This window comes from Mirounga leonina, unplaced genomic scaffold, assembly GCF_011800145.1.
Source record: "Mirounga leonina isolate KUSES-001 unplaced genomic scaffold, KU_Mleo_1.0 Mir_178, whole genome shotgun sequence".
Classification (NCBI taxonomy): domain Eukaryota; kingdom Metazoa; phylum Chordata; class Mammalia; order Carnivora; family Phocidae; genus Mirounga; species Mirounga leonina.
This window is the reverse complement of record NW_023270464.1, coordinates 2,414,721-2,435,538: the sequence shown is the minus strand read 5'-3', so window position 1 is coordinate 2,435,538 and position 20,818 is coordinate 2,414,721. Positions and strand designations below refer to the sequence as shown.

The 20,818-nt window shown below is 38.7% G+C and overlaps 1 protein-coding gene across 1 annotated transcript in view; it reads left to right on the top strand.

Annotated features, from left to right (window-relative positions):
* Positions 1-12,085: 12,085 nt before the first annotated feature.
* GABRG3 (gamma-aminobutyric acid type A receptor subunit gamma3) overlaps positions 12,086-20,818 on the top strand; it is a 797,287-nt gene continuing 788,554 nt past the window's right edge. The window contains exons 1-2 of the mRNA XM_035023930.1: positions 12,086-12,207; positions 17,267-17,415. Of these exons, the coding sequence (XP_034879821.1) occupies positions 12,155-12,207; positions 17,267-17,415 (202 nt within the window). The 5' untranslated portion in view covers positions 12,086-12,154. The remainder of the gene's footprint in view (positions 12,208-17,266; positions 17,416-20,818) is intronic.

Here is a 20,818-nt window from a genome sequence, read left to right as displayed (position 1 = left end):
TATCATGTTAATGGACATCAAACAAAAGCTGGCGTAGCAATCCTCATATTAGACAAATTAGATTTTAAAACAAAGACTGTAATAAGAGATGAGGAAGGATACTATATCATAATTGAAGGGTCTACCAAGAAAAAGATCTAACAATTGTAAGAATTTATGCCCCTAATATGGGAGAAGCAAATTATATAAACCAATTAATAACCAAATTAAAGAAACATATTAATAATAATACAATAATATAGGGGACCTTAACACCCCACTCGCAGCAAGGGACAGGTCATCAAAGCAGAAAATCAACAAGAAAACAAGGCCTTCAATGACACACTGAACCAGATGGACTTCACAGAAATATTCAGAGCATTCCATCCTAAATCAACAGACTACACATTCTTCTCAAATGCACATGGAACATTCTCCAGAATAAATCACATATTTGGTCACAAATCAGGTCTAAACTGGTACCAAAAGATTGGGATTATCCCCCGCATATTTTTAGACCACAATGCTTTAAAACTTGAACTCAATCACGAGAGGAAATTTGGAAGGAACTCAAATACATGGAGGTTAAAGAGCATCCTACTAAAGAATGAATGGATCAACCAGGATATTAAAGAAGAATTTTAAAAGTTCATGGAAACAAATGAAAATGAACACACAACTGTTCAAAACTTTTGGGATGCTGCAAAGGCAGTCCTAAGAGGGAAGTATAAAACAATACAAGCCATTCTCAAGAAACAAGAAAGGTCTCAAATATAAAACCTAACCTTATACCTAAAGGAGCTGGAGAAAGAATAGTAAATAAAGCCTAAACCTAGAGGAGAAGAGAAATGATAAAGAATAGAGCAGAAATCAATGAAATAGAAACCAAAAGAACAGTAGAAGAGGTCAACAAAACCAGGAGATGCTTCTTTGAAGAAATTAGTAAGATTGATAACCCCCTGTCCAGACTTAAAAAAAAGAAATGAGAATGGACCCAAATAAGTAAAATCATGAATGAAAGAGGAGAGATTACAATTAACACTAAAGATATACAATTATAAGAACATATTATGAGCAACTATATGGCAAAAAAATAAGCAATCTGGAAGAAATGGATATATTCCTAGAAACTTATAAACTACAAAAACTGAAACAGGAAGAAATAGAAAACCTGAACAGACCCATAATCAGCAAGGAAATTGAAGCAGTAATCAAAACTTTCCCAACAAATAAAGAGTCCAAAGCCAGATGGCTTCCTAGGGAACTTCTACCAAACATTTAAAGAAGAATTAGGGTGCCTGGGTGGCTCAGTCATTAAGTATCTGCCTTTGGCTCAAGTCATGATCCCAGGGTCCTGGGATGGAGCCCTGCATCAGTCTCCCTGCTCAGCAGGGAGCCTGCTTCTCCCTCTCCCACTCCCCCTGCTTATGTTCTCACGGTCTCTCTCTCTCTTTCAAATAAATAAATAAAATCTTTAAAAATAAAGAAGAATTAATATCTATTCTTCTGAAGCTGTTTCAAAAAATAGAAATGGAAGGAAAGCTCCCAAACTCGTTTTATGAGGCCAGCATTACCTTGATTCCAAAACCAAAGACCCCACCAAAAAGGAGAATTTCAGACCAATATCCCTGATAAACATAGATGCCAAAATTCTTACCAAGATAGTAGCCGATAGGACCCAACAGTACATTAACAGGATTATTCGCCATGACCAAGTGGGATTTATTCCTGGACTGCAAGGATGATTTAACATCCACAAATCAATCAATGTGATACACTACATTAATAAAAGAAAGGACAAGAACCATATGATCCTCTTAATAGATGCAGAAAAGGCATTTGAGAAAGTAGAGCATCCTTTCTTGATTAAAACTCTCCATGGTGTAGGAATAGAGGGAACATACCTCAATATCATAAAAGCCATATACAAAATGCCCACAGCGAATATCATTCTCAATGGGGAAAAACTGAGAGCTTTTCCCTTAAAGTCAGGAGCAGGACAGGGATATCGACTCTTACCACTGTTGTTCGACATAGTACTAGAAGTCCTAGGCTCAGCAATCAGACAACAAAAAGAAATAAAAGGCATCAGAATCAGCAAAGAAGAAGACAAACTCTCACTCTTTGCAGATGACATGATACTCTGTGCAAAACCCCAAAGACTCCACCCCAAAACTGCTAGAACTCATACAGGAATTCAGCCAAGTGGCAGGATATAAAATCAGTGCACAGAAATCAGTTGCATTTCTATACACTAATGATGTGACTTAAGAAAGAGAAATTAAGGAATCGATCCCATTTACAATTGCACCAAAAACCATAATACACCTAGGAATAAACCTAACTAAAGTGGTAAAGGATCTATACTCTGAAAACTATAGAATACTCATGAAAGAAATTGAGGAAGACACAAAGAAATGGAAAAACATTTCATGCTCATGGATCGGAAGAACAATTATTGTTAAAATGCCTATGCTACCTAGAGCAATCTATACATTCAATGCAATCACTATCAAAATACCATCAACATTTTTCACAGAGCTGGAACAAATAATCCTAAAATTCATAAGGAACCAGGAAAGACCCTGAATAGCCAAGGTAATGTTAAGAAAACAACAACAACAACAACAACAACAACAAAAGCTGGTGACATCCAATTCCGGACTTCAACTTCTATTACAAAGCTGTAATCATCAAGACGGTTTGGTACTGACACAAAAACAGACACATAGATCAATGGAACAGAATAGAGAGCCCAAAAATGGACCCTCAACTCTATGGTTGATTAATCTCTGACAAAGCAAGAAAGAATATCCAATGGAAAAAAAAAGGTAGCTTTTCAACAAATAGTGTTAGGAAAATTGGACAGCCACATGCAGAAGAATGAAGCTGGATCGTTTTCTTACACCATACACAAAAATAGACTCAAAATCGATGGAAGACCTAAATGTGAGGCAGAAATCCATCAAAATCCTAGAGGAGAACACAAGCAGCAACCTCTGTGACCTTAGTTGCAGCAACTTCTTGCTAGTCACAACTCCAAAGGCATGGGAAACAAAGGCAAAAATGAGCTACTGGGACTTTATCAAGATAAAAAGCTTTTGCAAAGCAAAGGAAACAGTTGACAAAACCAAAAGACAATCGACAGAATGGGAGAAGATACTTGCAAATGTCTTTTCAGATAAAGGGCTAGTATCTAAAATGTATAAAGAACTTATCAAACTCAACACCTAAAGAACAAATAATCCAATCCAGAAATGGGCAGAGGACATGAACAGATATTTCTCCAACAGACACATGAAAAAATGCTCCACATCACTTGACATCAGGGAAATGCAAATGAAAACCACAATGAGATACCATCTCACAGAATGGCTAAAATTAACAAGTCAGGAAACAACAGATGTTGGCAAGGATGTGGAGAAAGGGAAACCCTCTTACACTGTTGGTGGGAATGCAAGCTTGTACAGCCACTCTGGAAAACAGTATGGATGTTCCTCAAAAAGTTGAAAATAGAGCTATCCTATGACCTTGCAATTGCACTACTAGGGATTTAAACCAAAGATACAAATGTAGTGCTCTGAAGGGGCACCTGCACCCCATGTTTATAGCAGCAATGTCCACAATAGCTAAACTATGGAAAAAGCCCAGCTATCCATTGACAGATGAATGCATAAAGATGTGGTGTATATATATATACAATGGAATACTACTCAGCCATCAAAAAGTTGAAATCTCGCCATTTGAAACGACGTGGGTATTATGCTAAGTGAAATAAATCAATCAGAGAAAGACAAGTATCTTATGATCTCACTCATACATGGAATTTAAGACACAAAACAGAAAATCATAGGAGAACGGAGGGAAAAATAAAACAAGATGAAATCATAGAGGGAGACAAACCATAAGAGACTCTTAATCATAGAAAACAAACTGAGGGTTGCTGGAGGGGAGGGGTGTGGGGGGGATAGGGTGGCTGGATGCTGGACATTAAGGAGAGCACAAGATGTAATGAGCACTGGGTATTATATAAGACTGATGAATCACTGAACTCTACATCTGAAACTAAGAATACACTATATGCTAACTAACTGAATTTAAATTATAAATAAATAAATAAATAAATAAATAAATAAATAAGCCTTGTTTTTGTCTAGGACAACTCAGTATCATAAAGTTGTCAATTCTCCCTAAGTTAATTTATCAGTTTAATAGAACTCCAGTAAAAGATGAAAAAATTTGGGGCACCTGGGTGGCTCAGTTGTTAAGTGTCTCCCAGGTCCCTGGGATTGAGCCCCACATCGGGATCCTTGCTCTGCGGGAAGTCTGCTTCTCCCTCTCCCTCCCCTCCCCTGCTTGTGTTCCCTCTCTCACTGTGTCTCTCTCTGTTAAATAAATAAATTAAATCTTTAAAAAAAAAGATGAAGAAAGTTTTTTTCTGCAGCTGTACAAGTTGAGAGTAAAGTTAACTTGGAAAAATATGTGAAAGTACATGAAAATACTGTACAAGAAGACTAAGAGCTATTGCTAACCCAAACATATGTTAAAACATAGTACAAAGTCTCTATAATTAAAATTGTGGTATTAGCACATTAGTAGTAAAACACCCATTGGAATTGAATGAATATTCAAAGACAGATCCAGGTACATATAGAAAGTTAGTATATAATAATGGTGCTACTTCAAATCAGTGGGACAAACTTGAACTTTTGAATAAGTAGTGTGGGGAGATCTGGATAGCCATTTGGAAAATATTAAAATTACATTCATGCCTCACACAATACACAAGAATATATGCCCAATAGATCAGAGATATAAATGTAAAAAATGCAAGCACATAGTGACCAGAGTAAATGATGGTTGAAGTTTTTAATAACTTGGATGTAGGGAAAATCCAAATCAAGATGCAATAAAATATTGATAAATTTGACCACAGAAATATTTTTAAAATTTGCATGATGAGAAAAATTTAAGCAAGTCAAATGAAAAATGACAAGTGGGAAGGAATTATTTGTAACTCATACTATAGAAAAATAGCTATAATATATAAAAATATAAATTCTTAAAGTGTAAGGACAAGATATGAAGAAATCTTACAGAAAAATGTTCAAAGGGCACGGGAAGACAATTTGCTAAAATATAAAATACTTATATTTTATATATAAAATAAATATAAACATATATAAATATATGAAAAGTGAAGGAAATGGACACACCTCCAACAGAATGAAAATAAACACAAACAAGGATATATAATCCAGCATTATATGCAATTGCAAAAGATTGGAAACTACTAAAATTCTCCAACAAAGTAGAATGATTTAAAATGGTAGTATTTACTCACAGAGTAGCTACATAAAATGAGTAAAAGCGGCATTAACTGGTATAGAGTGGTTTCCAAGATACATTATTGAAGAAGTTAAACAAAAAACATGCAAAAAATTTTTACCTAGCATGCAATATAAAAAAAAAAAAAAAAGGAAGGGAATGAGAAAATAGTTATTCACCTATTTATTTTTGTAAGAAAAACATAAAGCAGAAATTCATAGAATAGGTTATATACAAGAAGGGTATGTGTGGTTGGGGCAAATGGAAAGGATGGGGTGCAATGACACTCTTCTGGGTATTCCTTACTCCTTTTTGTATAGTTTTGACTTTTGGAATCATATTAATATTTTACATATTAAAAAATAAATTTAAATTTACCATGAAGGGGAACAAACCCTAAAGTTGAGTACAAATGGAAACAAATGAAGTCCTCTCCAGTTTAAATTAATAGCATACTCTCATTGGGGAAAAAAACAAAAAAACCTAAACCAGATAACTTTTGAACACAGTATTTTGATTATTCTCTTGAATTCTTTTAAAGAGGATAAAAAGATCTGAAAAGAAATCTTGAACTCAACCTAGAAATCTGCTTTTCATTGTAGTATGTTTACAGTAATTCTGAAACTACCTTGCCTGCATTGTAGGGTTGAGCAAATTAATAAATATATTAATTTTGTTGAGAATTGGGAGTCTTGATGTGAAAGAAGAGAGTTACAAATAGAAGTGTAAAGGTAAGGAAGAATGCTATGGGAGTACCATTAGCACTCATTAATTCTATAAAATAATAGAATATAATATAGTATATAATATGATATATGTAACATATATAATTTAATATATAATATCATATTACATATAATTAATTCTATAACATAATATTATATAAGATGGTATGATATATGATATAATAGTCTATAGTAGTATAGTGTAGTTCAGTATATCATATGGAATATATATATTCTAGCTCATCCTTCTAGAAAGCCTCAAATCAATGGCACTTCAGAAAAATTAGATCTTGTTTTCTAAATATCATTCCCAATTAAAAGGAACCAGGAAGAAATTGTGGCTTCGAGGGCTGGAAAAAGAACTTATGAGTGGGCCTTGAGAGTCTTCTTGCACCACAATGTAAGAATGTACTCAAAAGTTTACTGGTGACATACTAAAAGGAGTTAGGAGTCAGCTTGGAGAGGCTCCTACTGTCTAAATCTTGGATAATATGAGAATAACAATAAATAATTACAGCAATGGATTAAAATGCATTGAATAAAACAAGAAACCATGAATCCATGCTGAAAATAATAAGAGGGAAAGTGTTTCCTTAGTATACTAATAATAACTCAAAATGTAGAAGGAACAACAAAATCACCTTTTACGACTAGCAGGTGGGATGCCTGGGTAGCTCAGTCAGTTGAACTCCAGACTCTTGGTTTAGGCTCAGGTCATGATCTCTTGGGTCCTGGGATCCAACCCTGCCTCTGGTTTCCCACTCAGTGGGGGTGTCTGCTTGAAAGATTCTCTCCCTCTGTCCCTCCCCCCACTCACACTTCTCTCTCTCTCTTAAATAAATAAATGTTTACAACTAGCAGGGAAGAACCACCAATGCAAGCTAAAACTAAAATAGTTAAATGTTTTCAGATAATTTGTCCTAAAGAATAGTTAACAATTCAAGAAGAAGAAGAAAAAGTTACTTCGGTGGAGAAATAGATAGATGCCAATTTAACCAAGTGATCAGCAAGATCCATAATAAGACAAACCAACATTATGTGCCCCTTATGTGATGCACTGAGAAAAACAACATTATTTATGCTAGATTTCTGCCAAAAATGTGTAACTTGAATCTGAGCAAGAGGAAACAGCAGGTAGATACAAACTGAGATGCATTCTACAAAATCACTTTCTCTACTGAAACCATCAATGTTATGAAAGATCAAGAAAGGACAAGAAATGTTCTAGATTAAGAATAGACTAAAGGAACACAATAACTTATAAACTGTGTGACCCTGAGTGGGATCTTGGAGTATATGAGAGGAAATGCTTTTGAAGATGTAATTGGAACAATTACTAAAATTTGACTATGGACTGTAGATTATATTATATGAAATTTTTGTATTATTTTTATCAGTTTTTTTTTAAGCTTGTGAAAAATTTGGAGTAAATAGTTTAAAAATTTGGGGGAAGCTTACTTCTGTGGAGATGCAATCAGCCTAGAACAGCCAAAGAAATAAATTCAGAGTACTAAAAATAATACTATTAAGAATAATTTTGAGGGCGCCTGGGTGGCTCAGTTGGTTAAGCGACTGCCTTCGGCTCAGGTCATGATCCTGGAGTCCTGGGATCGAGTCCCGCATCAGGCTCCCTGCTCGGCAGGGAGTCTGCTTCTCCCTCTGACCCTCCTCCCTCTCATGCTCTCTGTCTCTCATTCTCTCTCTCTCAAATAAATAAATAAAATCTTAAAAAAAAAAAGAATAATTTTGAAGCTTTAGTAATTTTAAAAAGTGTGGTATTGGTGCAAATATGTCAAGAGAATAGAGCTCAGCAAAAAAGATGTATTCATATATGGTCACCTGATTTATGCAAATTTAGTGGTAAAAAGATGGTATTTTAAATAAATCATGCTAGGTCAGTTAGTTGTCATCATAAGAATAAACAATGACTCATGAATAAAATCATACACTAAAACGAACTAGAAACCAAATCTAGACCTAAAAGAGGAGTTTTCTTCTAAAGCTTTCAGAAGAAAACATGGTAGGCTGTATTTACCATGGCTGAGTATGCAACGATTTATTACATAGGACACAAAGCAATAATGTTCATAAAACACTATTCAGAGAATGTAAAGGCAAACTATTGACTGAGAGAAGATAATCATCACACACACATTAAAGGGCTCATATCAAAAATACATAATGAGTTTCTATAAACAAAAAGATTTTCCAGTGGCTAGTAAGAATTTCAAAGGAGCTCAGTGAAATTAAAATTAGAATAAAATATCAGAATGGCTATAATTAAAAAAGAATGATAAAGTCACATTTCACTGAAGTTATGTATGGAACTCATTCATAGCTAATGGGTGGTAAATTGATAAAACTACTTTGAAAATCTCTTTAGTAATATTTATTATAACTAAACATATACCTTCCCTGTATTCTAAAAATTCCATTTTTAGTCAGAAAACGAAGAGAAATGAGCACGTATTTCCACACAAAAAATGTACCAATATGTTCATATCAGCTAAATAATATGTGGTATATTGAATGCCACAACGAAATACCATGTGCTTCAATAAAGCGTAAGGAATGAATACATCTTGCAGACACTATATTGGGTGAAAGAAATCACATGTTAAATAGAACATACTACATGATTCTATGTGAGCTTCAAGAGCAGGCAAAAACTGTCTATTGTGACAGAAGCCAGAATAGTGTTTCCTGGGGTCAGTATTGACTGGGAAGATGACCCAGTGACTGGGAGGGAGCACCTGGAAAATGTTCTAAATCTTTATCTGGATGATATACACATGCTATTCTTATACATATGGCATATACATGCGTAAAAATTCATTGAGCCATTATTTTAAGATGAGTGCGTTTTGTTGTATGTGTTCTCTTAATATTTTTAAGTGACAAGGAAAAGTTTTTTTTAACAACTATGAAACATCATAATACAATTCAGAAGTATAATTTTGAGGGCAGGAGAGATTTTATTCAAGCAGAAAATTCAGAAGCAATAAAGAATAAGATGCAGAACTGATGCAGTGGTCTAGTTATATTCAGCACGGTGACTCGCTCTGCCCCTTCGCGCCTGTAGGAGGTGAAGCGAGGCCGTGAAAGAAATCCTGAGGTATTTCTCAGAGACGCCGCAAGAGGATCCCTAACCAAGCAGCCAGTCTGGCTGCCTCCTTGAGTTCCTTCCCGCCTCCTGCAGAGATGCAGCTCAACCCACGCTGTGCAGGCCAGCCCGGGTCTTTCCCCGGAAACCTTGAGTCTGGATCTGATGCAAAAGCTCGAAACAAACAGCATGCATTGCCGGAAGATGTTCGATATTCACAGGAGTGCATGTGCTTGGTTTGAGTGGATCGATCCCCAACCCTTACCTCTTATGTTACGTTTCATTTTTCCTTTCTCTTCCTGTGAACTTGGGGAATTGAATGAATGCAAGTCCGCGCATCCATGTGGAACTGTCAGTTTCTCTGGTGCTGAAGATGGAGAGCTGAGGCAAACGGAGAGTGAACACGGCGCATGCTCTGTAAAGCATTTCTCTCTCTCTCTCCCCCCCTGCCCCTTCTTTTCCTTTCCTTTCCTTCCCCTCCCCTCCCCTCCCCACAGGTCAAACTGGGCAAAGGAGGAAAATCACAATCAAAGCCTGAAAGTTTGTCCTTTGAAGATTCTCTATTTTGGACCTTGCATTTTGTTTTTACACTCATGCCCAGGGAGCTTGTTTTGGATTTTCCTTCCTCTCAACTCAGTTTGATTATAATAGAGGAAAAGAAAGGAGAGGAAAGGAAAGGGAAAATTTTGCTCCAGATCTCAACATGAGAAAGGGGGCTTTTGAAGGTAAAATGTTCATGTCTACCAAGCTGACCCATTAAGTCCAATAAGTGGAGCAAAGCATTCCAAATGCCAGAAGAGCTTCAAAAACACTCAAGTATTGTTCTGTCCTTATTATAAACAACTTATAAGCATTTTACTCATGCTCAAATAATAAAGAATACAGCTACAAGTCTAAAACTTTGCTCAAAGGGGCAAACAACAATGGTTCACTGAGCTCCTACTCATCTGAGAGGCAGTATGACATAGTGATTAAGACTGAGACATTGGAGCTGACTGTCTGGGTTTTAACCTCCAGTTCTCAACCTGTGTGATCTTAGGGAAGTGACCTAACTTCTCTGTACTTTTCCCTCCATCTTTGAAATAGGAAGATTGCTGTGAAAGTTAAAAATGAGTTAGTCAATGTAAAGCCTTCACATCAGCCCTGGGCCCCTTTATGTTATCAATATCTGAAGGTTATTTTTACCTATATTCCTATTGCTGTGTTAAAAATTGGGGGTCAGAATTCTTTCTTTACTTGCAGTTTTCTCACACACATTTAAAAACTATGTGAGCATTTGACATATTTCTATAAGCAATTAACAAATGATAAGTTATTATCTAACTGATTTTTAAAGTGTTCAGTTGTGTGATAGAGAATTAGAGATTAGGGCAGAGTATGATAAAGTCTCATATTCCCATGAAGCTGGAAGAATTTCTGGAAGTGGCAGAATGCAGGAATGTTGGGGGTCCTCTTAGAAAATAAGACTTGAATGGGGTCTGTGCATTTAAGTAGGAGAGATGTGGAAGGCAGAGGAGGATGCCAGAAGGAGCCCTGAGAAGCAGTGAGCTGGAGTGAGCTCAAGGCCACACAGAGATAAAAAGATAGTAAGGACAAGGAAGCAACCAATACTGACTTCACTGACTTCACTCCACTCCACTTCATGACCACATTCATGTTGATGAACTAGAAGTCAGAGAGAAAACACCAAACAACTTCCAACTTACTGTTCTATATATTTTATGAGCAAAAGTATTTGACAATATTAAGAAACAGTTATCATACTCTTTCATAATTCTATGAATAGTAGTTCAAATATAAAATAATTTATAAGAACTATTGTTTTGCAGTATAAAAGCAAACTTCTTAGTGGATTTATTCTAAGCTATCCTAACATTGTAATACTTATTTGGTGACAGACTAGCTTTCGGGGGCGACTATTACAAATGAAAACATAAATGCAATTTTCAGTCTTTGGGGAATGAAAATACATTGAACGAAGTGCTCTTGTGGTTCAATCAAACAATGTCTTTTACTTTTTGACTTAGGATCTTTCTCTCTCCTACCTTTAACTTTTTCACCTGTTTATTGGTATGTGTTAGAATGGTACATATTGGGAGTGCTTTTTTCTAAATATCCCTAGCAAGCCATTTTTTCCACACACAATCTTAGTAGTGCATAGGAGTTCAGTAGGCCTAGCAGGACGTGTGCATGGAAGGGGCGCTTTCAGCAAACCATCTCACTCCTTTGTTATGACTATCTAGCTGAAGACGCGCAGGGAAGGACGGCAACAGGAGGTCAGAGAGCCTGGGAGAAACAACACGTCTGCTGAAAGGACAGAAGGAACGCACTCCGTCGGACTCGGGGGCTAGCTCTCAACGCTGAGGTGCCAGTCCCTGGGATCCTTCTAGTGGCTCCCTGCGGGATCCCCAAGCCTCCCCTCCTCCGCTGAGCCCCGCCCCCTTCCTGGCCTCAAACTCTTGACTCCATTCAAACCTTGCTTTCTTCGCCACGCGCGTTGTCAGGCGTGTAATTGGGGAAACTCCTCCCCGCCGGGACCGCCTCACAGGCGCTGCCAGAGGAGCTGCCTCGCTGCCCCCACCTCTGAGCGCGCGGCGGCCTCACTCCGCGCGCAGAGCCCACCGCCGGGGCACTGGCGCGCAGCTCTCCGCGGAGGGGGCAGTGCCTCGGCGGGCCGCGGGGCTGCAAGGCCAGGGACCGCCCGCGCCCACCCGCTCCTGCCACCAGGCTGCGCGGACCCGGCGCCCGGGTGCGGGCGGGGGGCGGCGCGCCGCGGTGGCCGGGCGTCCCGCGTGCGCCCCGCGGAGCCGCGCGCAGACCCGCCGGCCGTCGGGGGCGCGGCGGGCCGCCAAAGCCCACACCTGTCCGGCCGCGGCGGCCGGGAGCCGGTTTGGCGCCGCAGTCCGCGGCACCGGAGGCAGGGAGGGAGAGGAGAGCGGGCGGAGGCGAGGCGCGTGCTCCGGAGGACGCCGCATCCGGCTGGAGGCCCTGGACGCTGCTCCCTAAGCTCCACCGCACCATGGCCCCGAAGCTGCTGCTCTTCCTCTGCCTGTTCTCGGGCTTGCACGCGCGGTAAGTGGCGCCCGGGCCCCGCAGCCCCGGGGCTCTGAGCCGGGCCGGAGGGCGGCGGGGGGCGCTGTCTGCCGGCCAGGAGTCCCGGCGCGCTTCGCCGTCGGCTGGGCTGCGGCGGCGTAGCCCGCTGGGGCCGGGCCAGGAGAAGAGGGGAAGTCGGCCCGCACCTCACCTGTCCCATTGCCCCCTGGACATGGCCATCTGCCTCTCCAGGCTGGGTGGCTGCAGCCTTCTCTGTAACCGGGAATGTGGAGACTCTGAGATTAATGGGCTTCTCCTGAAGCTTTTAGGATCTGGTTGTTTTAAGGGGTTTTTCCAGGGGCTCACACACACACACTGGCCGACATTCTGTATAATTTCCATCACTCTGAAATTTCCCAGGACCCAGAAGTCATGATTTCCTAGCTGCCTAGTTTAGATCACACTGGCAAAGAGCATCCAGGCTGGGGGCAGGTGGAAGAGGATTGGAGCAAGGGAAAGAACCCTACTTCTTAGAAAGGATTCCCCTCGACCCAGGCCCTGCAAACACACACTATACACATTGCACCCCTTCTAGATGAGCCACTTTTCACACACACGAACAAACACACACTTACCCCATAAAGCAAACATGTTGAAATTGATAATAAGTCTTCTGCCTGGTAACTGTAAGATATTATCTTACCCTAAATACCCTTAACCTGCCTCCTAGAACAGCAACCCGCTAATGGGAGCTTAGAGACGCTCCTGGAAGGGATGAAGATGGCTCATGAGGATGGAAGGGCTGTCGAACCAGAAGATTAAACCATGTTGCTGTAAATATAACTGGATATTCTGGGTTTGGTTTCTTTAATTCTGTCTCCCAGACTAGATCTCTAGCTCAGAGCCTGCAGACTTTGGAAATCAGAGCAGCTCCATGCCTCTCCTCCTACCCCCATCCCAAGAGTCTTGGGACACCCCTTTCCCCAAAACACTCTTTGTTCATTTCCTGGATCTGGAAGCTAGAGAGCTAGAGAGCCTTCCTATGGGCAGTTAGCCCTGCAGGTGTCAGCAGGCAATGCCAGGTCTTAGATTTTCATTCATACTGGTGAAGTAGGAAGGCACATTAACAAATCTTAGCAGACATAAAGGGACCCCCAATTTCACTCCCCACTTTTGACAGGGGTGCTTGACCCTGACAAAGAAAGCCCTGGTTCTCCCCTCCATACCACTTACCCCTATTAAGAGGTGAGAGTGTGAAAGGCAGACAGTGTGCCAGAGACAGTGTCAGCTGGTGATACACAGGCAGCTCTCTCAACCAGGCATTGTACTCCTTGGGCCTTTCACCTCAAGTTTCTTCCTGTCTAAGGAGAGAGCTAGGGAAGGATATGGAAGTGCACTTTCTGAAGTTGATTCTGCCTGGAACTATCTCTGTTTAGAGGCAGAGAGACCAGCAGATAGCACCAGGCATAATGTAGACGTCTGAAGTATATAATCTCGATCTGAAGTCACATCTGCATGACCTTTCTGTTGCTACCAACTGGATGAAGTGACCTGCATTTCAGAGTTAGATAATTACATATAGTTTAGATTTGTAGCTACTTAACATGCTACAAGGAAAACTGCTTATTGTCCTCATTAGTTTATGTGCTTAGTAGGAATATATCTTAGTATCTAACATGAAGCAGTCAGGTTTCTAGGGATTCCTGAATACATGTACAATTTCTTGGGATTCCTCATCCTTCCATTTCACCAAGGCAGATGTAATGATTTTAATATGTTCTGTCTTTCGGTTCATTCCCTGGCCTTTATAATAGAGGTTGCATATCAGTTGAAAAAAAAAAAATCCAAATTTTAAACTAATTGCATTGCTCTATGCCTCTCCTTTGAGAGAGTCTTTGTTCTTTGAATGGGTTTTACAGACATGTAAAATAATCTGAAGTCCAGTGACATCTTTCAAAACCATTATTAATGCTGAGAGCGTTCTCGTTTGCACTCTGGAATGGCGTTCTGGTGTTCAGAATCCCTGGAAAAGGTTCTGAGAGTTGTGCTCTGTGGTGATGGCTTGATACCTCCATGGAGAGAAAAACACCCTGTTCTGACACCCATGGATGAGCTTATTATGATTACAATGCACCACGGCATGCCTGGACTTTGGTGATACCTTGCAGACACTTAACTGCTTTCTGAGGTTTAGGAGCTCCTTTTAATATTTAAAAATACTTCAGACTTTCTCTCTGTCTTTCTAGTTGAAGGAAAGGTGTAAGACCTGAAAATAACACCTGGAGGTTGAGCCGTTCTTTGACAATGACAATACATTGCCGATTTGTTTTTAAGAAAAGCTAATTGCAGTGATGGTATTTAGGATCCAACATTCCTGATAATAGAACACTCATAAAGATTATATATAGCCCACCTAGAAAAGCAGATCATTCTTGTTTTATTCATATTCTAGTGGGTCCTCTGAGACGGGATTTTGTTTTCATGAAAGGGAGGATTTTCCTGTGGGGCTGGTGGTCTGACACTAGCACTGTGAGGCTTCTACTTCATTCCCTGAAGTCCTGCAGCAAACTGACGAAGACCAGGATTGGGAGAAGCTCGGTGTCGGCCTCTAAGGGGACAAGAGGATCTCTGCCCACACTTTGCCACTGTGCACCCCAACCCAGTCACTGCGCTGCAGGTTCTGGTTTACCTCCTGAAGGGGTGGGAGAGGACCCTGCTGCTTTTCCTTCCTCCTCTCTCCCACTCTCACCTGCCTTGGCCTCTAAGGAAGAAGCTTATGCAATTTCAGGAAAACCCTCTCGTCACCACTAGAGGGAGAATTAGGCTCATTATAATACCTGCTTTTGAAGTAGCTCAAAGTCTTTCAAAAACGAAGGCTGTGTGTATACAGAGAACTGATGAATAATTAGTGTGCTCAATCTATGTACATATGACCACTGGGGCAATAGAAAATAACAGGGCATGGAGAACATAGTCTGGTCTCTGCTGGTGAGCTATCTTTGGGGGTGGGAGAGGGGAAATAGGGAGAGGAATAAGAGAGAAAGGTGGGGGGGGGAAGAGAAGAGAGAGAAAGAGGCAGAGAGACAGAAGAGGGAGAGAGGAAAGCACTGTGATGGAGTTGGAACGTGTCTTGAGAATGTTGTATGTGATTCTGCCAAAGTGATCTGCCCCCTGTCCGTAGTCCCTCCAAATGGTTTTGCTGCAGAATGAATTGCCAGGTCCTGTAGGCAATGATTGCTTCCAACTAACCATGACTTACAGAACCTGCTTCAACCTAGTCCTTTTTTTCCCAAGATGATAAAATTAATATTCCTGACAATATTTCTGATAAAATATTCTAAAGTGACATTTTAAATTCTATAATGTTATTTGTAAAAGTTCAGTTTTAAAAATAATGAAATGCAGCATATCACTTCTTGTATGTGTCCCAAATTTTGTAGGTTCTTATTGATGGTGAATGTTCAGTGCAAATAAAAACTCACAGCATTTTATAGTTTCTGTGGATGATATATTTTAACCTTCTAGCCAATATATATTCAAGAAATAGAATTATAGTCTAAGATAAGCCTAGGAAAACTTAAATGAAGTCGATCTGCCAGACATATGCCATATACTCATTTTCAAAATCTCATATATATGTATATATTCAACCAGGACCAGACTATGTGACACAGCCCTAGTCTAGGTTAAGGGTAGTTAACACTCATAAAAATACTGTAATGTATATAATACATGACATATACATATAATTACATATTATATAAAATCATGTATACTATTGTACTATATATGTAACTATGTGATTATAATATTATATATATGATTGCAAGCATTTAAACAAATAGAGATAATGAATTTTTAGAAGTTTCTTCTCTTCCTTTCTTTCATGTTCATTATAGATAATTTAGACAATTCCAAAGATTAACATAAACTTGTGTCCCAGAGCACAACTTGCCCTGAGATAATGTTAACATTTTGGCTCCTGTTTGGGAAGCTAAACAGAAATGAGCTCATACCAAGTCAGGACAAAAAACCTCAATACAATTTTCTATTCTATATTTTGTTCTCTTTGGTGAAGAAAAAAGTCATTAAGGCATTTATGTTGACAAAGTATAAGGAAACAAGCAAAGTTGTTTGTTGTTTTACAAGTTTTTCTTGCCCTAGTAAATGAAAGTCCACCTGGACATGCTGCTTTAAGGCAGAAGGAGCCTCTCCTCTTTTCAAGCCTGAATGGCTGTGTTGTTGATTTGGCCTCACTCACTGAGAAAACTAGCTTGTCATTTTGAGGCCTCTCCATTCAAGTACTCCTGTCAGTGTGTATCACCCAGGAGAGGTGGCTGACCTGCTGCACAAGACAAGCTCAGAGATGCTCAAGCATTCGTTTCAACCCGTTTATTCAAGGGCAAATGATTAAGACATATTAGAAAGATTTTAATTTTTAATGTCTGTATTAGCCTGCTCTGTAGGAAATGAATCAGTTTGTGTTGTAAGAGGTAGAATTGCCAGAGGGTATTTGTCAAACACCATCTCTGCTCCTTGTCACCACACATGAGTGCTGGCCAAGCAGACCACCTCATACTGTCCCCATGTCTACCTTGAATGAAGGTTCCCTTCTCCTTAAGAAGCACAAAAGTCAGACTCAGCTATTTTCAGCAAAAGCTAGTCTCACCTTCAACAAAAATTAGGTCTTGGCAGTAGGGGGTAGAGACAGCATGATAAAGTCATCATCTGACAAACATCTGGAAGGTTTGTGCGTTGACCTTTAGAGGTTCTCAGGGTGGAGCCAAGCAAGGCTGATTGCTTGCTGTTTGATCTCCTGGCATTGATTTGCTTCTCTTCGTGTCTATAGCTTAACATAGACAAGGAATCATTGTGACATTTAATGAAAACATTGTAACATGTTAAGAGCAGTGGCATTCCTCCTATTGGATTCTTTCTAAATGGTGTTTTGTTTTCATTTTAGAGGTAATCTATTGATTGGGCTGCGAGTATTGGGGACTGTCTACTTATGTCAGTGGTGCTTGAGTGGGCCAAGCTTAAGACACTTCCTGGAGCCATTGCTACGACTTATACTTCATGCTTTGTGCCATAATTACAGGTCCAGAAAGGCGGAAGAGGATGAATATGAGGATTCATCATCAAACCAAAAGTGGGTCTTGGCTCCAAAATCCCAAGACACTGATGTGACTCTTATTCTCAACAAATTGCTAAGAGAATATGATAAAAAGCTGAGGCCGGATATTGGAGGTGAGTGTCGATGTTTGTTATTCTAATAGAAAATATACTGTGATGATATATTTTTAAAGTTTTTATTTTAAATAATTATAAATTCGCAGGAAGTTGCAAAGATGGTACAGAATCACACAATTTATGAGTGTAATATGATATCAAAACCAGGGAATTGGCATGGGTACAATGTATGTGCATAATTTCGTGTCATCTTATTATACGTAGATTTGTGGAAGAACCACCAAAATCAAGCTATAGAACTGTTTCATCATCATAAAGACCCCCTTCCTGTGCCTCTTTATAGTTGCACCCACCTCCCTCCTCCAAAATTCCCAAACCTTGTCAGCCACTATTTGTTATTTCTGTGTTTTGGTCATTTTTAGAATGTCATATACATGCAGCCATTCAGTATGTGACCTTTTTTTTTTTTTTTAAAGATTTTATTTATTTATTTGAGAGAGAGAGAATGAGAGAGAAAGCATGAGAGAGTGGGGAGGGCCAGAAGGAGAAGCAGACTTCCTGCCGAGCAGGGAGCCCGATGCGGGACTCAATCCTGGGACTCCAGGATCATGATCTGAGCCAAAGGCAGTCACTCAAACAACTGAGCCACCCAGGCACCCTCAGTATGTGACCTTTTGAAATCGGCTTTTCTTCCCTCAGCAAAGTGATTTAGAGATCCATTCAAGTTGTTCTGTGTATTAATAATAGTTTGTTCTTTCTTATTGCTAAGTAATCTTCCATAGGAGGAATATACCACAGTTTGTTTATCCATTCACCTATTGAGGAACATTTTTGTTGCTTCCAGTTTTTGTTTATTACAAATAAAATGACTATGTGCATTTGTATTGAGGTTTTTGTACGGAAATAAGATTTCATTCCCTCGGATGAATGCCCAGGAGTATGATTACTAGGCTTTATGCTGTTTAGTTTTTTAAAGAAACTGCCAAACTTTTTCCCCAAAGTACCTGTACCATTTTTTATTCCCACCAACCAATGTATAGGAGATCCGGTTTCTCTGTCTTCACCAGCAATGAGTATTGTCACTATTTTTTATTTTAGCTGTTCTAATAGGCATAAATCTAATAGGTTGACACCTCATTGTGTTTTGACTTGCATTTTCCTGATGGTTAGTGCTATTGAGCTACCTTTATGTGCTTATTTGCCAGCAATATATCCTCTTCATTGAAATATCTCTTCCTATTAGTTGCCCTTTAAAAATTGGATTATTTTGTTTTATTTTTTCTGTTGAATTATTGAGTTCATATAATCTAGGTATAATTCCTTTGCCAGATGTAGTTTGCAAATATTTTTTCTCAGTATGTAGCTTGTCTTTTCATTCTCTTAATAAGATCTTTCACAGAGGAAAAGTTTTTTTAATATAGATGAAATTCAACTTACTGATTTTTAAACATTTTTTGGAATATGCTTTTGGAGTAATGACTAAGAACTCTTCATGAAGCCCTAGTTCCTGAAGATTTTCTCCTTTGTTTTCTTCTAAAAGTTTTATAATTTTATGTTTTACATTTAATTCATTATCTGTCTTTATATAAAATCAGTGTGTGAGGTTTAGAGCTAAGTTCCCCCCACCATTTTTTTCCTATGGATATCCAGTCCCTCTATCACCGTTTATTAAAAAGACTGTCTTTCCCCTGTTGAATTGCATTTACACATTTGCCAAAAATCAACTGGCATAGGATATTTCTGGATTCTCTATTTTGTTCTATTTATTTATGTGTCTATCACTGTGTAATACCCACTGTCTTGATTACTATAGTTACATAATAAGTCTTGAAATTGGGTAGATTAATTCAACCTCTTTATTCCTCTTTTTAAAAATTATTTTAACTCTTATAAGCCATTTCTTTTCCATATGAATTTTAGAATTATCTTGCCTATATCTAGAAAAACTCTTCTGCTAAGTCTCTATCTGGGAAAAATGCCATCTGTACTATGTTGAGTATTCAAATCCACAAATGTGATATGTCTTCCCATTTTAGATCTTCTTTAATTTCTTACATTCAGTGTTTTACAGTTTTTAGTATACAAGTTCTGAATATATTTTGTTAGATTTACACCTAAGTATTACATGTTTTTGGAGTGATTATAAATGGTACTGTATTTTAAAATTTCTTTTTCCCTATGTTCATTGCTAGATATACAGAAATAGAGTTGATTTTTTATATATTGATTTTGTATCCTATGACTTGCTGAAACTCAGTATTTTAGGAAGTTTTGTGTGTTTGTTTTTTGATAGGTTCCTTGGGATTTTCTGTGTATTCCATCATGTCATATGGGAAATTTTATTTCTTGCTTACCAATCTGTATATCTTTTATTTTAGTTTATTGCCTTATTTCACTGGCTGGAACTTCCAACACTGTGTTGAATAGCAGTGGTGTGAATGGACATCTTGCTTTGTTCTAGATCTTAGAGGAAGGACATTCAGTCTTTCACTATTAAGTGTAATGTTAGCTATATATTTGTATATATTTTTTATCAGAGAGAGTTCCCTCTATTCCTGGTTTTCTGAAAGTCACTTTTTTTAAAATCATGAATGGATGTTGAATTTTGCCAAATGCCTTTTCTGCATCAGTAGATGAGATCATGTGACTTTTTTTTTTTTAGCCAGTTAATATAGTGGATTAGGTTGAGTGATTTTCAAATATTGAACCAGTCTTGCATCCCTAGAATAAGGCCCACATAGTTATGTATTTGATAATACTCTTTTTAAAAACCTCTTCTTATATATTGCTGAATTCTATTTGCCAATATTTTGTTAAGGATGTTTGCCTCTCTATTCAAGAGGAACATTGGTCTGCTGTTTTCTGTTTCTTTTTTTTTTTTCTTTTCTTTTTCTTTGACAATCTTTGTTTGGTTTTGGTATCAGGTAATACTAGTTCCATAAGATAAGTTAGGAAGTACCCTCTGATCTTCTGTTTTCTGGAAAAGATTGTGCAAAAGTTTGTGTAAACTTCAGTATTTCATAGAATTCTCCAGCAATATTCTCTGAGTCAGGAGATTTCTGGAGTTTCATCATTACAAATTAATTTCCTTAATAGATATAAATCTCTTCAACTTATCAATTTTATATTAGGTAAGTTGTGATCATTTGTGCTTTTTAAGAAATTGGTCTACTTCTGGGCGCCTGGGTGGCTCAGTTGGTTAAGCGACTGCCTTCGGCTCAGGTCATGATCCTGGAGTCCCGGGATCGAGTCCCGCATCGGGCTCCCTGCTCAGCAGGGGGTCTGCTTCTCCCTCTGACCCTCCCCCCTCTCATGTGCTCTCTCTCATTCTCTCTCTCTCAAATAAATAAAATCTTAAAAAAAAAAAGAAATTGGTCTACTTCTTTTAAGATGTTAGTTTATATGTATAGAATTTTTCATGATATTCCCTTATAATCCTCTTAATATCTTTATGGCCTAT